This window comes from Pyrus communis, chromosome 9 (genome assembly GCF_963583255.1).
Source record: "Pyrus communis chromosome 9, drPyrComm1.1, whole genome shotgun sequence".
In the NCBI taxonomy this organism is placed as follows: Eukaryota; Viridiplantae; Streptophyta; class Magnoliopsida; order Rosales; family Rosaceae; genus Pyrus; species Pyrus communis.
Genome location: NC_084811.1, coordinates 23,321,844 through 23,340,947, shown reverse-complemented (window position 1 = coordinate 23,340,947; position 19,104 = coordinate 23,321,844). Strand labels below are relative to the sequence as shown.

Genomic DNA, 19,104 nt, shown 5'->3' with positions numbered 1-19,104 from the left:
CTCATACCAAATAAGTTTTTTAGTCTTAAAGAAAATTGTTTCCAAAAGATGTTATTAAGAAATGTTTTGAGAAATGATGAATTTTTTGTTAACAGGATACCAAACAGACCCATATGTTAGGTGTTTTTACCGTTAGATATTTGTTTTAAAATATTTGATTTAGGCATTGAAGAGTGGTCGCCCAATACCACATTGATACCAATTAGGTGACCTGAATCGTTAATCAACTCAGCTACAAGTCATTTGTAAAACATTTTAATGATTAATATTAAAATGAAAAAAAAAAAACAAAGTTTGGTTTAATTTTTGAAATATCCAAGAATAACCAAGTGGACCGAAAATAGGACATATCTTCATCTACAAAAGTTGGGTAGTATAAACAATGATTTCACTCATGGTTGGAGTATGACGTTCAGTTGACAAACAGATTTCGGTGCCTCAAAGCTCAAATGCTGTGGCCACCACCTAGGTCAACTTGGCTTGGCATGAACACTCAACAGTGCTTTTGGCACGAGATTACAAAGTGGGAAACGAAAGTGAAAGGGGAAAAACAAAATAGACACTTAGATTCTCATTCTTTTTCATTGTAAAGATCCAAGCTACATGGCAAACGTTTCGATTTTCAAAATGTTTTTTTTTGCGTAGGTGATGGATTATCTCGATAAATAAGGTATTCATTTTCGACTCATTACGTCACAAGTTCAAACCTTCTCACGTCTTCTTAGTCTAGCTTAGGCTTTACACGGTAGAGCGGAAAATTGAGTTTGATTCCAATTTGTTAACGCTCAAAATTGGTGAGGTTAAAAAAGATCAGAATGGCCGTGTGTCGACATTTAGTGGGCTTAGAGTTTAGAATAACAACAATAAAACAACAATATTTAGGTGGTTCACCCCTCAAAACTAGAATCCATCCACCGAGTCTCTTGTATATATTGAACAAAGTATTATAAATAGCACTCGTATTTCACACAGTCTTTTTTTTCTCTTAAGTTATCTGACCCCTTCTAAGGAGTACCCATCCTCCTTATATAGGCCCTCCATGAGCCCCAAGTCCCTGAGCTCGAGATCCTCCACTGCTTTTGCATTTAATGAGTTGAATACATAGGCTTGACTTGCTATCTATCTATTCCCGTTCTTTAACTGACACGTGGCATCAAAGTGACATTCGTTCAGGTCCACCTGCATGCTTTTCTGGGACAACGCATATCGAGCGTGCCTTGATCAACCCTAGTGTTGGTGGGAATCCAAACCTAAGTGTTAAAATTTTTCAGGTCAACGGGCCAAGGGGCTCACTCCAACAACACCAATAATGTCCCCAACTTAGTAATTACAACTTGCCCAATCCGACAGGTGTGAGATTTTATCACAAAATACCTCGATCCTCTATTTCAGGGACATCTCCTTGTTAGGTAGGGCAGGTTGAAGAGAGCTCTAACTCCTCGCTGCCCTATGGAGTAATAAGGGGGGGGGCAAGACTCTCTTTCTCAAAGGCTCTGTTCATGCTAACCCCAAAGAGTCAAGTCACCGCTGGTCTCTATCTTTATTCTTCTGAAAGGTAGGCTACAAGCAGGCAAGCATTACTGTTGATAGGGAAAAAGCTAGAAAGGGGACAGGGGTCCTGAGCAATGAGCTCTTCGATCTTCGCCTGTTAGAGTTTAAGGCGAATCTCTCCGCCGTGTATAGAGAATTCCTCCGGTATTTCCTAGGAAGAAAAGTAGTCACTACAAGCTGGATCGAGAGATATTTAGAGTTGGGTAATCCTATTTAAACTCATTATTTATTCTTTCCCTCACCGATGTGGCATAGCCAACATGCCCCCGTACGTGAGACCCCATTTTTGTGGTCACACATGGAGATCCACATATCAACACTTACGTGGAGCCAAATCGGGACTCGCTTATTATGCAGGGTCAAGGGGACCCATCTGATCATGTGGCACTCTTGGCGTACGTGGAGTCATGTCGGGACTCACTCATTGCGTGGGGCCAAAGAGGACCCACCCAATCACATGGTTGTACGAGTCCATCCCCTGGCTCTAATACCAAGATAAAACTAATTCTAAGGTTTCAAATATTCTTCTTTATTCTTCTCTCATAGGAGGCAACACATATATATACATACTCAATCCTTGTATTACAAGGAATATTAAAGACATTATAAAATAAGAGTCATACCCAAACTAGGAAACACAATTACATTCTTATTCAATTATTTGACTCACGCCAGCATCGAGCGCTTAATTTGTCAGTCTTTACGTCCATTCAGAGCATCATGTTCTCTTTAACAGCCGCCACATGGCCCAGAGTTGATGTTTAAGTAGCCATGCCCCTGTGCACCTGAGACTTCATGTTATAAAGTTGTCAGTACCCCAACTTGCCTCTAGCAATCGAAAAGTACTTTATAGGGAAACGTTTGGCTTTATTGCTGACGAACACTTCAAACTGCCTAGCAGTCATTTGCAGTGCTTGGGATTGTCCTTCCCAATCTTGTCTAGCCCTGGCCTTTTCTTCATTTAGGCATGTGTTACTTTGGGCCTTTGAGGGTCAGAAAGAACCCTGCGTTAACACAATTTAAAGCAATCAAACTCTTACAACGAACTAGAAAACTTGCGTTTTATGAGAGTGATTCCAATTTTTGAGTCTAATAGATTGAACTCATAAGTTTGATTCAAGCACAATAAATGACTAACTGCTTGAGAAGGAAAAAAAAAAAAAACCAATAGTAGAGTAGAAATTAGATGAATTTCACAATTAATAGATAAAACTAACCTCTATCAAATTTACACTGCTGTAACAATTGGGTTACATAAATCACATTCAAGGTGTTTAATCCCTATGTATAAGAATTAAACCCACCTAAATCACTATGAAAGATCTTAAAATAGTAATATCACTCATAATTATTAAAAAAATATATTTTATTCAAGAGAATTTCAATCCGATTATTCTTAGTATCTCATTAAAGATATACCACTCAGAACAAAAGATATTCATGTAGGGAGGGAGCAATAGCCACTAGGTTAGTCTGATGTGCCATTTCTATTGGGGAATTTAATTTTTAATTTTTAATTTTTAGCAAATGAATATTGAGTATGTGACTCACCCCACCCCTCCTAACATCATTGACAAGGAAAGTAGTCCACTTTTTCATGTCTTCTCATCTCTTTAAAACCCAATTATTAAAAGTATGCAGTCTAGCTGGCTTGGTGCAAACTCTTTTTTGTTGAGGTGGAAAGGTTTGGAATTGATAGTTTTGCATAAACTTTTTTTGAGAGGAATAGAATAGAAGTGGTTTTATTCATTTGGGGAATGATAAGTATACTTTTTTCCTTTCACAATTATTTTTGTGTGATTTATTCAATTTAAGAAACAAAAGTAAAAAGAGTGTGTGAGGTTAAAAAAAGTATGAAAATCAGTTCTGTTTTTTTTTTTTTCCGCTAACTTTATATGTAACCAGGTATCCAATTGCGATTTATAAGTAAATTTCTTTATGTAATAAGCTAAACAATGTTCTTTTGAGAAATTCGTCACTCGTTTGTTTTGTACTTTTAGCTATTTGAGTCATTCCCCCATGCACTTTTGGTACAAATATTAGTGATGGTGACTATTCATAATTCAACATGGAGCATGGATGATGGTATAGAAGCATCATTATTTCCTTTGCCCCTACTTAGTAAATGTGAAACAAGGTACCATACATGCTAGCATGTCAAATGAAGAGATGCAAGTTTGAGATGCAATCTTTTTTTTTTCGTTTGAATAGTGTGGTCCACTTCCAAAAATGTAAGATGTAAAGTTTCATTTTTATTTACATCTACCAGTTAAGATGGGTGTTTTATATCTTTTTTAGTAGAGAATTTTTCAGCCAATAAAAAATATAAAATGCTCATTTCTCGGTATTTTGCACCTTCTATTAGAGGTGCTCGTATGTGTTTGAGACACACTAGAATTGTTATAAACAATCACCTTAATAAAATACGAGGCCTCGTACCTTGCACTCAACTTTTATACTCATACGCGTACCTTGAACTCTAAAAGTAAAAAACAACTCGCAATCATATACATATAAACCTCGAATTTCATACTTGAACTTAAAAGTCAAAACCTAGATTGCAGGTAAACTAGCTAGTTTCTTCTCCAAACACCCTAATGCAATTAGACACGAAGCATCCAAGTTTACACTATTACGATTTACATGTATGAATTTACTTTAGTATTTTAGAGTATTAAATGCTCTATACTTTTTAACAGTTAGATTTTTATAATTAGAATACACACGATATTATCTACAGTAAAGAGTGAATAAGTAAGCTGAGTATCATAATGGATTAACCAAACAATTTAGTTAGAATTTGCCGCGAGAATCGAATTTAACACTTATAAATGAAAATAAATATCATTAAACTGTAGTACTGAATGACTTTTAACGGTTAGATCTTTTGAACTGTTCACATCATGCACACTGTGCCACTGTGCAGTGTATGTATACACACTCCCTTCTATTGCCCAAGAGAAAGATGGGTGCAATCATGCACATACACCTGTCTTATACTATGAAAAATCCGGTGGGCCATGAAACCCAAAATATATTAAAAGGTTCGGTGGGCCCAACATCACACCTCAATCGCCTTGACGGCGTCTCTCCTTGATTTGTTGATTTGGACATCTCCAAGCCATTTGTCGACGGATAACCCTTCGGTCTTTTGCTTGTGTTCAGCTGTCCTTTTATTTTTTTATTCTTTTTTAAACGATAAATTTGTTAAATTAGGAAGTTAATTAAATTTGAACGCATGTGAAAGTGTAAAGACAAAACTCATTTTCATAATTATGATAAAGAGTCATCAAATAATTTGGTTTATAGATTTTCAAATTAAATTTATTATTAGGTTAATTACATTTCTCATCATGCAAGTTTTTTATTCCCCAAATGAGTAAACAATTTCTAATTTTTAGCATTATCTTCTAATTTTTTGATATTTGTCTAATTTACGCCTTTTATTATGTTTTGATTGGTCAACCATTAACTTTTCATGTGTTGTAGCACGACTCGCACACTAACTAACCACACTAGAAAATACAAATCAAGATTTTTTCTTCTTTTGGGTAAGTTATGCACTTCCACGCCAATAATTAACTAGATTAGCCTAACAAAATTGTAAATTGTTTGAATGTCAAAGTGTTGGACTACAATATGAAAAATTTGAAATCGCATGACCTATCGTGAAATTGATTCCAAAAATCGTAATGATAAAACGCACTTAACTCCTTTTTATGTTTTCATTTTATTCATATTATACATGAGATTTTCTTCCATCAAAATAAACCTTGCAAGATATTACAAGCTTTAAACAGTCATATATTGAACAAAATACAGTTAATCAACCGACTACTCACGTTGGTAATATGTCATGAAGTGGAAAATTTCAGTTATATACAAGTTAAAAATATTTTTGTAACGTATTGTAGACTTAGTGAGGCTTTATATTAATATTGGCCTGCTATTTAATTAAAATATATGTAGTCCCAAGACAATTAGCAGGCTAAGAATATAAATTTTAAATACAGCAGAATATATATATATATATATATATATATATATATATGTGATGTGAGGGTGTTAAAAAAAAAATAGATGGTTGAAATGAGAATCTGTTCTCCGTTTATATTTGTTAGAGAAGAGATACCATTTGACTTAATGATTATTAAAAAATTAAATTATGCTAATCCACTTTTTTCTTGTATGTAAAAAGATTCTTATGTCAACCAATGAATTGTGCATGGAAAGTCACTAACAAATTAACATAATTTTTTTGTTAATATTTCTGTGTTAGAACGAAAATGCTAAGGAGATAATATTTGATCACGTTGTATCACTTTTTTACGAAGAAATTGAAGTTTTACTATAAAATTAATTGAAAATACGAGGAGTAACATAATTATTTGTGAGCACATACAAGGTTCTTTTTTTTCCACTATTTGAGATTGATATCTCAATATGCTTGTGTAACAAATTTTTAAGCCTAATACGTAGACAATACAAATCGGGTGACATGGAGGTTCACAGGAGGAACCACCTACTCTAATACCATGAAGAAAGATAAGGTTCCACCATAAAATCAATTACAATATAAAGAGTAATCTAATTATTTATATGCATATGCATGTTCACTCTTTTTCAAGAGCGACTCATACTCTCGACACTCTAATAAGGTAGGACTAATATTGGTGAGCACTACACAACACATTCCGATAAAAATGTGATCTCTCTTACATTACCCGTGCTAAAAATATCACTTCACTAAACTTTAGTTGATTTTTATCAATTTATTACTTTATAAGTAAATATTAGCAATATTATAAGAAAGTGTTATTGATACTTCAAAAATTTCATTCTATACTCCTCACAAGTGTATTTTTCTTTTCAAATATAGAAAGTTTAGAGTGTAAAATGAAAATTTTTAAGTACCAATAACAATTCCTATATTATAAAAAGGATACTATTCAATTTTAATATGAAATAGTATCTCCCACCGAAACTCCCACAACTAGTGTTAGGCCAGCAGCCCAAAAGTCCCAAAAAACCCCCATTGAAACCACCACCCACACCTCTATCTCTCCTCCTCCCCCATCTCTCTTTCTCTCTCTCTCTAAAACCCAACTCTCTCTCTCTCCTTTCCACAACCAGCCTAGACTGTAAAAAGTCAAAATGGGTCAACCCTTCCCCAACTCCACCACCCTCTTCACTTCAAAGCCCTCACCCACATGCACCTTCTTCTCCCTCCTCATCGTCTGCATTCTGGGTTTTTATACCCTGCATTCCCCCCAGCCTGCAGTCTCCTCAAATTCCCACTCTGCCTTCCTATTCCGCCAGATTTTCCTCTCCCACGCCACCAACGCCACCCTCTCCTCCTACCTTCGCGCCCTCACCCTCCACCCCCACCTCGCCGGCACCCCGCCCTCCCTCGACACCGCCAACTTTGTCCGGGCCCACTTCCTGGGTCTGAGACTCAACACCCGCTCGGCCCACTACAACGCCCTCCTCTCCTACCCACTCCACTCGGCACTCTCCGCGCATTTTAGCAACGGCTCCCGCGTGGACATCCCGTTAACCGAGCCCGGCCTTAACAATGACCTCGACGGCGTCGTTCCGCCGTACCACGCCTACTCCCCCTCCGGATCGGCGCACGCTAAGCTGGCCTTCGCCAACCACGGCACGGACGAGGACTATCGTGCGCTGGGGGAGCTCGGGGTGAGCGTCAGCGGGTGCGTGGTGATTGTTAGGAGAGGCGATGACGTGTCCAGAGGTGAAGTGGTCCGGAAGGCCGAGCAAAACGGTGCGCTGGCTGTGCTATTGTACACCGAGGGGGGCGATGGTGATGCAAGTGGGGGGTTTAAGAAGGGTTTTGAGAGAGGGTTTGTGATGAACGGCGTGGGGGACCCATTGAGTCCCGGGTGGGCCGGGGTCGATGGAGCCGAGAGGCTGGACCTGGATGACCCTGAGGTTTTGAAGAAGTTTCCGAAAATTCCATCCATGCCGCTGTCCGCAGAGGCCGCCGAGACCCTTCTGGGGTGGCTCGGAGGGGCTCCCGTGCCGCCAGCGTGGCGGGAATCGCTGCCCGCCGCAGTGGGCGGTGTCGGGCCAGGACCGACAGTGGTGAATTTCACTTACCAGGTTTGGCTTTGTTGGTGCCCATTTTTCTTTGTTGCATGGATTTTAGTCAAATGTTGTGTGAAAGGTGGTGGCTTGGAAACTTCTGCTTGTGGCAATGTGTGGTTTTTTTGACTTTGGTGTTTTCTGTTATTTCTGTTATGTTATACAGACTGGTGGTTGTGTAAAGTTTGGTCAAATTTGGATGTGGGTTATAAATTCAGCTCTGCGTTTGGGATTTTTGCTAGAAACATATAATTTTGTGAAAAAGCTTTGAGATTTTTGCCAATTTTAGGAGAGTTGCTGACTTGGGGTGAAATTTTAATCGAATTTGGAAATATTTGCTTGGTTTGGTTGGTATATATCTCAATTTGCAACCGTTAGCTGAGAATCAGATATTTACTGGGACAAATACCAGTTGTGGGTTTCCATTACTTGCATATATTTTCAGGAAATGAAGCCAATACGAGTTTTTCGGGCATTAGCTTTAAAGAGAAGGAATGTTGAGTAAGAAATGCCAATTGATTTTTGTATATGAGATTGGTGACATTTCCATAACTATACAATAGTGCCAATTTGGAGCGCCATAATTTTCATATTTATTGTTGAATTCCATTCTCCTGTTTTATGAGTACGTATGTCTCTTGTATTGTTTCCGAGAGCTTTTCTTTTAGTCTCTCTGTTAGAAATCTATTGTTCTGTCGCTTTGTGTTGCTTCGTCTACCATCGGTGTCTTGTTTATAGAAATACCCCTCCACAATCTTTTAAATACTCATCTTTTGATTTGAATATTTTGTTCACTTACCTATTAGATTTTCTGAAAAAACAAGAGGAATTATATTTACGCCTGCCTGGGATAATATCCTTACTTGCTCCCTCTCTCCTTGTATATAACTTATACTTTCTGTGTCTTAATTTTAGGGGGAGAAAAAGGTGGTGAAGATTCACAATGTTTTTGCTGTCATAAGAGGTTCAGAAGAGCCCGACCGCTATGTGCTGCTTGGCAACCATAGAGATGCGTGGACGTTTGGGGCCGTTGACCCCAATAGTGGAACTGCAGCATTACTTGACATTGCTCGTAGATATTCTCTTTTGTTGCGTTCGGGTTGGAATCCTAGGAGGACAATTATTCTCTGTAGTTGGGACGCAGAAGAGTTTGGAATGGTAGGTGATTCTCCATTTTCATTACTAAAAAAGAGTCTGGGCAGTCAGTCGTTTTGCATCAGATGGTTAAGTGACTTTTATTACATAATAGTTAGGTTGATTAATCAGAATACTTGAATTTATTGATCTCTCAAGGTAAAATTCATTATGTTCGGTGCTCTCAGGTAGGATCTACTGAGTGGGTTGAACAGAACATTGCTAATCTGGGTTCCAAAACTGTTGCCTACCTCAATGTAGATTGTGCGGTTCAAGGACCAGGGTTTTTTGTTCGAGCAACTCCTCAGCTGGACAATCTCATCCTTGAGGTTACAAAGATGGTAAATAAATTAATCATAAACATTAACCGCACTTCTAAAAAAGTTAAGGTCAGTTTATTTCAATATGAGTCACTGTTGGCGCCTGGTATTGTCTAACATTGACTGCTATTTAATCTGACTTCAGGTTAAAGATCCCGACTCTGTCGGTGCCACTGTATATGAGAAATGGATGACAGAAAATAGAAGTATTGATGTATGTGATGATTTTCCCATTCTTGCTCCATACTTTCATGTGGTATCCTACTATGACAGTTTTGGTCACATGTTCTGTAATGGATTTGCAGATCCAAAGACTCAGTGCTGTGGATTCTGATTTTGCCCCATTTTTGCAACATGCAGGGATTCCTTCCACGGATATGTACTATGGAATTGGTACACCTCTTATTTCCTTTTAGTAAGTCGGATAGAAAAATTGAGTTTTATATTAATAATGCGGTAGTGTGATGAATATTCATTCTTGTTCAGATTTTCCTGTTTATCACACTGCATTTGACGCCTATGAGTGGATGACAAACTTTGGAGATCCTTTGTTTCAAAGACATGTGGCTGGTACGCATACTTTTTACAGACTTATCTACAAAACTATTTGTTGCCTAGTTTCGTTAATAGATTTGAAGACTGTTGCCTTACTGTTAAAACTTCGATGTAACTTCTCCTGTGGTTATCTCAGTTGCTGGAATATGGGGACTTGTAGCCCTCCACCTGGCTGACGATTCAATTATACCTTTCAATTTCCTCTCTTATGCGGATCAGTTAAAGGTGTGAATCTTCTCCGAATTTTGTTATTAACTTCTTAAATTATTTTTGGTGAAATACTGACAGTTACCATTTTTACTTATGGCTTTTGTTTTAGTATAATCAATTAAAATTGAGAGACAAACGGAATGCAAGCATTTAATTTTTATAATAGATAGAATGAAATGATGTAATACGAAAATTATTTAAAGGCATTCGCCGTCATCAGTTAATGAATTTGTCAAGAATACTATACTTGTGGGTAAAAAAAGGGGTAGTCTTGGCTTTTTCGTGCATATGGTTGGTCCTTTTTAAACTAAATGCTAAACCTACACCTTTACTAATTTTGGGCAGCATTATAAAGATGTTTTGAGCAACTTGTTGGACGGGGGTGTATCTCTACATCCCCTCACAACAGCTATTCAGGAGTTTGCCTATGCCGCCAAAGAAGCTGAAGATGAAGCACAGGTAAAATCTTCAAAAATAGACATATTAACACTCTTTGTTGCCGTCTATTAGTTAAATAATGTCAAGGGTCAACATGTCAATTTTGATCATGCATACAGCACTGCATTGATTTATTTTCTCTCCTTGTTCTGAAGCGGAAGAAGCATAAACGTTCTGGGAAATTCTGTGAAATTTATCCTTCTTATTTTATGGAGTGCAGAAGCTGAGGGAGCAAGAAAATACAAGTGAGCTTGTAATTTTGAAGAAACGGGCACTGAATGATCGGCTGATGCTTGCAGAAAGAGGCTTCCTGGATTCAGGTGGACTTCAAGGAAGACAGTGGTTCAAGCATCTTGTTAGTAATTTTCCTTTTCCTTTATTTCCTAAAGCTGATTGAAAATTATTAGATATTTATTATGGTAGTTCAAACAAAAAGAGAGAGAGAGGGAGTGGAAACAAAGAAAAAGAGACGAAGTGTTCATACAAACGCATTGCATGATCATTTCCCGTCTTCTTGTAGGTGTATGGGCCTCCTGGTGAGCATGGAAGCAAACTATCCTTCTTTCCCGGAGTAGGCGATGCAATGTTTCGAGCAAAGAGAATAAGCAGGAGAGAAGGGCAGGCCAAAATTCAGCATGAGATCTGGAGAGTTGCCAGAGCCATACAGAGGGCTGCAAATTCCCTGAGAGGAGACGTTTTCTGATATTCATGTACACAGAGCCGGTGGGGGATCTGCTCCCAGGCCGTCACTCTGCTGCATCTGGCCCGCAGTTTAGGCGCCTTTGGGAGGCAGGGAGTGTGAAGAAAAAGAAGAAACCTCGGAAACATTCTGGTGCTGGCGTGTATTTATGAGCATTGAGTAGAAGATTATGCAACTTTTTTGCCTTGTAATATAAACTCACAGTTTTTATAAATAGTAACTTAGTTATTCCCTTTAAACTCACAACTTTCACCGAGGGAAGATTTTGATGTACCTTCCTTATCAAAAACTATATTTAGCGTTTTAGATGAGTGATGAAGTGTTTTCTGCAAAAAAACACATAATTAGTGCTTCTAAAATGCACTTCAGGTTAGGGTTGGGTTCAAAAAATCGAAAACCAAAAAAAATGGGACCTAAGATCAAACTGAAACTGAAAAACAATTCTTATATCTGGACATACAAATCAACTTTCAAAAAAACTTCTAAAATGTATATTTAGCTTTTTAGACAAGTGATGAAGTGTTTTCTGCAAAATTTGATGGTGGCTGACTCAGAAACCACTTAACAATTCTTATATAATTTGGACATACAAATCAACAACGGAGACAAGTAATAGAATTATAAATAAAAGGGAGTTTTAACGAAAATGGCCTGATATTATTCATTCTTAATCAAAAGGATATTTTGTGTATGAAAAGTTCTTAATGGATCAAGCTCTTTTCTTTATTTACTCTTATGCCATTTTTATTATTGTAGTGGAGTTCACAATGATATTGACATTTCTGTCTGAAAATACACGATGCTATTCAACTTATGCTAATTTGCTGCCAGCTCTTCATACTTCCATCATGTTGTCAATGTTATGCAGCTCTTCTTCTGTTAAATTGTTCCAGTATTGTTCATTGTCTTCTACTAACTCTGCATCTCTTTCTCTATTTTCTTTCACTTTGTAATACATTTATGCTGTTTCTTCTTTGAAATTTTGAGGCTTCCAATAGGGCTAATGATTGATTCTTGTCTTAATATAAATATACATTTCTTCTTCTTCTGCTACTAATACCATATCATACCTAAAATCTTCAAACTCATCTAAGGCTAGCATTTGGATCCCTCGAAATTTTAGAATATTTTTGTATGAAAGAGTCCACCTATGTGAAGAGATAGGGGATAGTCTAAAGGACTCTTCATTGATCATGGCTATATGTCTAGCTTTCTCCTTATGCATATGTACATACCAATCTGGAGGACTACTAATAAAACTTATGCAAATTTCTTTCCATCTTTCTAGATAATTTTCTGCTACTTTTAAAAGCTTTTCAGGAAATAATTTTAGTTGGGAGACGTGGTTGATGAATATTTTATCAAGATAGCTAAACTCTAATAGTAAGGCTGAGGTAACTTCTACTACATTATGTTTTTCTTGATGCTCATAACTAAAATGCCATGGTCTATAATCACTCATGTTAATCATGGCCACAACTATGCTAACCTCTGGTTTACAAATACAATTCTCTGTACTATCACAAAGACATGTCAGATACATATTTGTAATAATATCCATCCTTGGTTTTGGATCAAAGATGGACTGATACAAAGCACATTGTAATTGTAATTGTAACTCTTTCATGGACTTTGATGATCCGCTTAGGATCTCATTTTGCATATCTGGTGACATTATTCTTAATTTTGCTTTTGAAATTTTTTCTAATAGGATATTATCTATTATTAAGTCTAAAAATATATTCCTAAGAAAGCTTTCATATCTTTTTTGTTTTTCTTTGTCACTCAGATGATGATGCTGCTCATTATTTTAATGCTACTCCATTTCAATGTCGTTTTCTAAGAGCTCAATCTTAATATCTTCTATGGGCTCATTAGCCTCTTATTCTATGGGTTCAATAACCTCTTTTTCTTTATTCTTATGCTGATCAGTTTCCAAACCTATTTTCAATTCTCTTTTTAGGGTGTCACTTGCCTTCTGCTGCATTTTAAGAGATTGAAGTTCTTGGTTCTTTTTTTTTTTTTTTTTTTTTTTTTTTTTTTTTGTTTTTTTGTGCTCAAGAGAATGAATATGATGATGGCTTTGATGGATACTAAAATTAAAACTATCAAACTCTTATTCTAAGGCTCTAATTAGTTTTTCATGACCTAACCTCATGTTTGGCTGTTTGATTTGGATATTCCAAAAATTATCTTGGAGAACTTGCTGCCTATCAGAAAGCCCTAGTACTCTTAACCTATACTTCATAGTTGGATTTCTGATTCCTTCAACAATATTGCCATTAAAGTTGAAAGTTGGTACTGGTGGTGATGCTAGTTTGCTTATACTATTTTGGAATCCATTGAATGGTGGAGTTCCATGGTAAATCATTATGCTATTGAAGTGTGCTTTTCTGCCTTGTGGTCTTGTGCCATTTAAGGATGATGGTCCACGATATTTCATTCATGTTCAACAAATTAATCTTGATAAGATATCACCTAATGTATTGTCATTACCTTTTATATGTTCAAAAATTGGTTTAAAATCATTTCCTGTAATTGAATCAACAAAATTAATCCATCTTCGGGCTGCTTGTATATTAGCATGTATCTTGTTATAATGAGAAACTATATTTTGACAATCTGTTCTAATCGTAGATATTTCATTATGTAAAAATAAAGAGAATGCTTCAAGTGAGTTAATTATTTCTAAAATTTCTAAATCTGTTTATGGTAATCTTGACTGTACAAATTTTCTTGATGAATATCTACAAACTTGTTCGTCAGACTTTGGAACTCCTTATGTTTTTTCTGGTATAGTATGCCTGCCCATTTTAATGATGAAACATATGTTTTAACTATTTTGTAACTATCATCTAATGGTAATGTTAATGGCTTAAGTTGAGTAATTTCTTCCTTTATATTTTGAACTAATTTAATATCTTCACTATTAAAATACTTTTGTCATGTTTTGCTAGTTTTGCTATGTAATACTGCTATTTTTCTTCCTAAATCAGGGATAAAATTTCTTGCATAATTTAACAATCCTAAAAATGCTTGTAACTGTTTCTTATCTTCTAACTTATCTTAAAATTCTAAGACCTTTTTAGCTATATGTTCTTGTAACTGTATTGTACCTGACTTAATATACATTCCTAAAAATTCTATATCTTGCTTTTCTAATGGTTTTCTCTGAGAGGGGATGCTATTTTATTTTTGCTAATCACAATTCCATTATTGATAAATTCTTGTAAAACTATCTCTAAGTGCTTTATATGTTCATTTCTATTTTTACTATGTACTAAAATATCATCTACATAAACACTACAATAATTATCATATTTCTTGAAAATTTGATCCTTCTTTCTTTGAAAGATCGACGGAGCATTTTTAAGTTCGAATGGCATAACAAGCCACTCAAAATGTCCTTCTAGACAAGTAAAAGCTGTCAACTCAATTGATTCTTTTGCTAATCGTATTTTCCAAAATCATGATTTACAATCAAATTTACTAAAATATTTACTCTCTTGAATTTTATTTATAAGCTCATCTTTATTTTGTAACCTATAACTATCTTCATATATGTTATCATTTAATTTCTTGTAATTATAAACTATTCTAGCCTTATTTCTCTTTAGTTCTGAATGTTTTCTCACTATAAATGCTGCTGATCTATGTCTAGACTTAGAGGGTCTAATTACTTTTAAATTTAACAGCTATTTTATTTGCTGTCCAAATTTTTGTTTATCTATTAAACTACAAGGTATATCAGCTGTCTTAATGATTAAATATGGATTAATTATATCTAATTTTGCTAATATTTTATTTTTATTCCAATGTAACTGTGGGTCTTCTCCTATAATTCTAGTTTGTTCTACTAATTGTAACAATTCTTCTAAACTCTTTGGTTTGTTTAACTGTAATATTTCTATACGATTTCCTTCTTCTATAATTGGATATTCATGTTCAAATATTTCTTCATCAAACTCTTTTATGTTATTATGCTTATCATTTTTTTTTTTGAGTTTTCTAAATAATAATTATCTTGGCCACTCGACTCTTCTATACTTATGCTTTTGTATGCTTCTACAACATTACTTTGGTTAGTTATTGTAATACCTCTTTTGAAAAATGTTATGCTAGGATTCATAAATAAAAAACCTTGGTAAACTTTTCAAAAAATTTAAACCTAAAATGAATGAATATGATCCTATTGGTGAAACAAATGTTAATGGTAAATTAAATTGTTGTTTTTCTACTTTAATAGACTCATTATTAATGTTATGTGTTAAGTAAACTGGTCACTCATCAAATTGTGTTATTCTCATAGGTTTTACTAATTTGTGTGTATATTTTTTTGGTACTAACTCTTCTCTTATGACACTCTTTGTACGCACTGTATCTATCATAGCTGTTGTTTGTATCTTATGTTCTAATTAAAGAACTATTTTTTGGCTTTTCTATACTATAAACAATATTACCTAATATTTCAGTATTTTCTTGTGATTCTGCTAAATTAATTTCTAATAACTTATTATTATAACACTTTTCGGACAATATTGAATATGTATTATAATACTTACTTGCAACTAACTTACTACACTTATGAAATTTTTTTGGCCAACCTAAATTAATGTATTTATATTCTTCTTCATGTTGCTCTTCTATGAATGCACATATATACTCTTCTAAATCACTATTTGTGCTACTTGAATCTTCGAGTCTGAATCTATCATATTTATACTTTCTATACTATAAATACTTTCATTATCACTTAAATCATCTAAGCTATATATTGATTGTATATCTTTATCTTCTTCTAACTTAAACAACTCCATTAAATGTACTCTTTCTCTCGGATGTTTACCTAATTTTGGACATTTATGTCTAATATGTCCAACTTTTCCACATGAATAACATTTACAACTACTCTTATCTTTTGATGCTTTATATTTTCTAATCCAAGGTCTGCCACTTGTTTTCCTAAATTGTTTTGGAATATATTTTCTTTTCCTATATGTTCTTGAAGGTCTTCTGCTGAAATTCTTATACTGTTTGTACAGTTTGTATGACTTCTATTTCTTTTTGTATATTTTCTTATGTTTATTCTTCTTATGATAACTATACTGTTGTAGTAAGTCTATATTTTTACAACTCATGTAAAATTGTTTTCTAATTTTGTCTCTTAACTTTTATTTGGCTACACTTTTGTCTAAGTATATCACATACATGTTGAATTCTAGTTCCTATTGCAATATCATTTTTCTTTGCATGCTTTTACCATTCATTCCAAATATTTTCTCCTATTGGTCCTTTTATTTTTGTCATATAATTATCTAATAAATTAATATCACTAATTCTACATGTTCTTCCTAAATATTTAAAGAAATCTGTTGTATACTCAGCTACATACTGTAAATCACAAATTTGTAATTATTCTAAATTTCTAATTGCCCTTATTTGTTCTTGTTCACTTCTGCCATCTAACCTATTATGATCTAAAAATTCTTGTTTAATCAAAGTAACAAAACCATCTATATTAAAATGTGTTTTAGCTGCCTGATACTATTCTGGATTTTGGACTTTCCATGACTGGAAATAATAAAAAACTAAACCATCCAAAGTATGCTCAAAGTAATCTAACATATTTTGTGAATTACTAAAATCTAACATTAATGCTGCATGTACACAACCATTTTCCCATCTCTCAATCGTTCTTTCCCAATCATGTGGATCTATATTATCTAAATTTAATATATTACCATCTATATTAATTTGTTCTAACCCTCTCAAATATGGAATCCTATTTTTTCTAGGTGGTTTTATCATACTTTCTTCTATGTAATCTACTTTTGGTTTTTCATTATATTGTTCATTTGTTGGTCTCAAAAATTGTTGGTTAGTTCTATTTTTGCGTGTCCTGAATTTTCTGCTCTTGATGTACTACTTTCTTCTGCTGGATTACATTCTACTTTTAATTCTAATAAATTAATATATTCTTTTGATCCTAAAATATGTTCTACTCCTATTTCTATGATTAAATTTTTTATCTCTTCATCTGAAATTCTGTGTAGTCCTAAAATATATGTATTATATTTTTCTATATATTGTTCTTCATTTAAATGATCAAAATTTTGCTAAACTAAATTAATATATAAATTATCAAAAGCCATATGTATACTCTCATTTTTTATTTCACTTTCATCCTCTTCTATTTTTTCTAGTTGCTTGTAATTACTAAACCTAATTGTTGCTTGACCTGTACTAGTTTCATATATTTGTACTTTATATGGTTGTCTATTGCTTGCTACTTGTAAATTAGGTAATGTCCACTGAGTTCTTTCTAAAAAGCTATTATCTACGGGTTTTGCTTCTATCATATTTAAATGTTTACTACCAAATGTTTGAACTAAATTTTGAAATTCTATATTAAACTTATGATTATATTTATTAGACACTTTACCAATATACATTAAGGTAATACATAAATTTTTATATTCTCCTTTCATATTATAATTTTTTGTTCTTATGCTTACTTTAGTATATTTACTAAATTTATTAATTGTCATAACATAATTTGGAATACAACCTATGATTGCTAAGTTTGAACTTAAATCTACTTCAACTGTTGCTATTGCTGCTTGTTGGTGATTATCCCATCTAATATCATATACGTATACTAATGCTTTTGTGCCTACTTGTGCTCTGGTTAATCCTGCTATTCCAATTAATATTGTTCCTATATGAATTTGACTAAAATGTGATTTTCTCATATGAGTAACTGTTTCTTTACTAATTAAATTAAGTGTAACTTCTTTATTAATACAGCTAACTTCATGTTGACTGATGTTACTTACAATTCTGCTTCTATTTTCAAATAAACCTAATTAATACAAATTATATTTATTTTCTGTGTTTTCTCAAAACCTATTCGAATAAATTCTTGTGCTTCTTCTTCATTTGGATAAATATCTTCAGCTCTAACTGCTTTTTTTCCTTTTTCCTAAAGAGTTCAATTTTCTATTATCAAAAGGATTTAGCTTAGGTCTTCTAATATTATTATTTTCACTTAAAGTTAAATTTTCTAATTTATCTAGCAAAGATGGTGGAAGTGATGAAGATGCGTTATGTAAAACTTGGTTTATTTATGCTATTTGTTCTTCAACTTGGTCTATTTTTTTTAGCCAAACTTAAAACTAATTGAATAATTAAATTATTTTGCCTAATGAGAATATTACTACTGGCTATTTGTGTTGAAAAATCTGTTAAACCAACTGGTTCTTTATCTAACTAATTTCTTTCAAAGCTTGGATATATTTTCTGCTAGTTCTAGAATCGGTCATTAAACTAATAATTTATCTATTTCATTATGTAACGTATGTACTTGTTTACTCAACTCTTTTTGCACTAATTGAATTTTTTTAACTTTTAATTTTAATTGCTCAACTATTTCTAGTGATTTAAGTTCTACTTGCTTAGGCTTACTATCTATGACGTTAACAAGCTCTTTTATCTCTCTTTTGCTATGAAACCTTTGAATATTTTTATTATTGTCTTCTAACTGAGATGTAATATAATCTAAATTTTGTCTAATTGTTTTTATGGAATTTTTCTGAAAATGCTCTAACAATTGGTTTAACAAATGATTATGCTTATTATTTTCTAATTTTATATTTTTTGCTTGACTAATAATAAGATCTACAATACTATTGGCTTGTGGATTTTCTTCACTATGCAAAATATGATTATGCTTTCTCAATGGAAAATAACAACCTAAACTATTTAGGTCTAAGGTTATTTTTCTTTTTTGAGGTTCACTAATTTCTTCTCTCAGGGTCTCTAAAGTTTGATTTGTTGCTCTTTTTGCTGCTAAAACTTTGTGTTGCACTTCAGTATTATTATATTTACGAATAAATGAAGGATATTCAAGATAACCAAGATAAAACTCCTGCTTCTTCAAAGTCCTGCTAATTCTTTTGGATATATATGTTAATCTTCTCTTTATGTTATTTATAGTTGGGTGTTTGGGATAATAATTACCTGGTGGTTGTGGTTGACAAGGTCTACAAGGACAATAATATATGTTGTTCATACAAAATAAATAAGTGTGATATC

The 19,104-nt window shown here is 33.8% G+C and overlaps 1 protein-coding gene across 1 annotated transcript; it reads left to right on the top strand.

Annotated features, from left to right (window-relative positions):
• Positions 1-6,705: 6,705 nt before the first annotated feature.
• LOC137744061 (probable glutamate carboxypeptidase AMP1) lies at positions 6,706-11,257 on the top strand. Its single transcript, XM_068483921.1, has 10 exons — positions 6,706-7,671; positions 8,569-8,815; positions 8,980-9,128; positions 9,253-9,321; positions 9,413-9,500; positions 9,594-9,677; positions 9,799-9,887; positions 10,218-10,331; positions 10,531-10,665; positions 10,831-11,257. The coding sequence occupies exons 1-10, from the start codon at positions 6,706-6,708 to the stop codon at positions 11,011-11,013; spliced, it is 2,124 nt and encodes a 707-aa protein (XP_068340022.1). The 3' UTR covers positions 11,014-11,257.
• Positions 11,258-19,104: the final 7,847 nt, after the last annotated feature.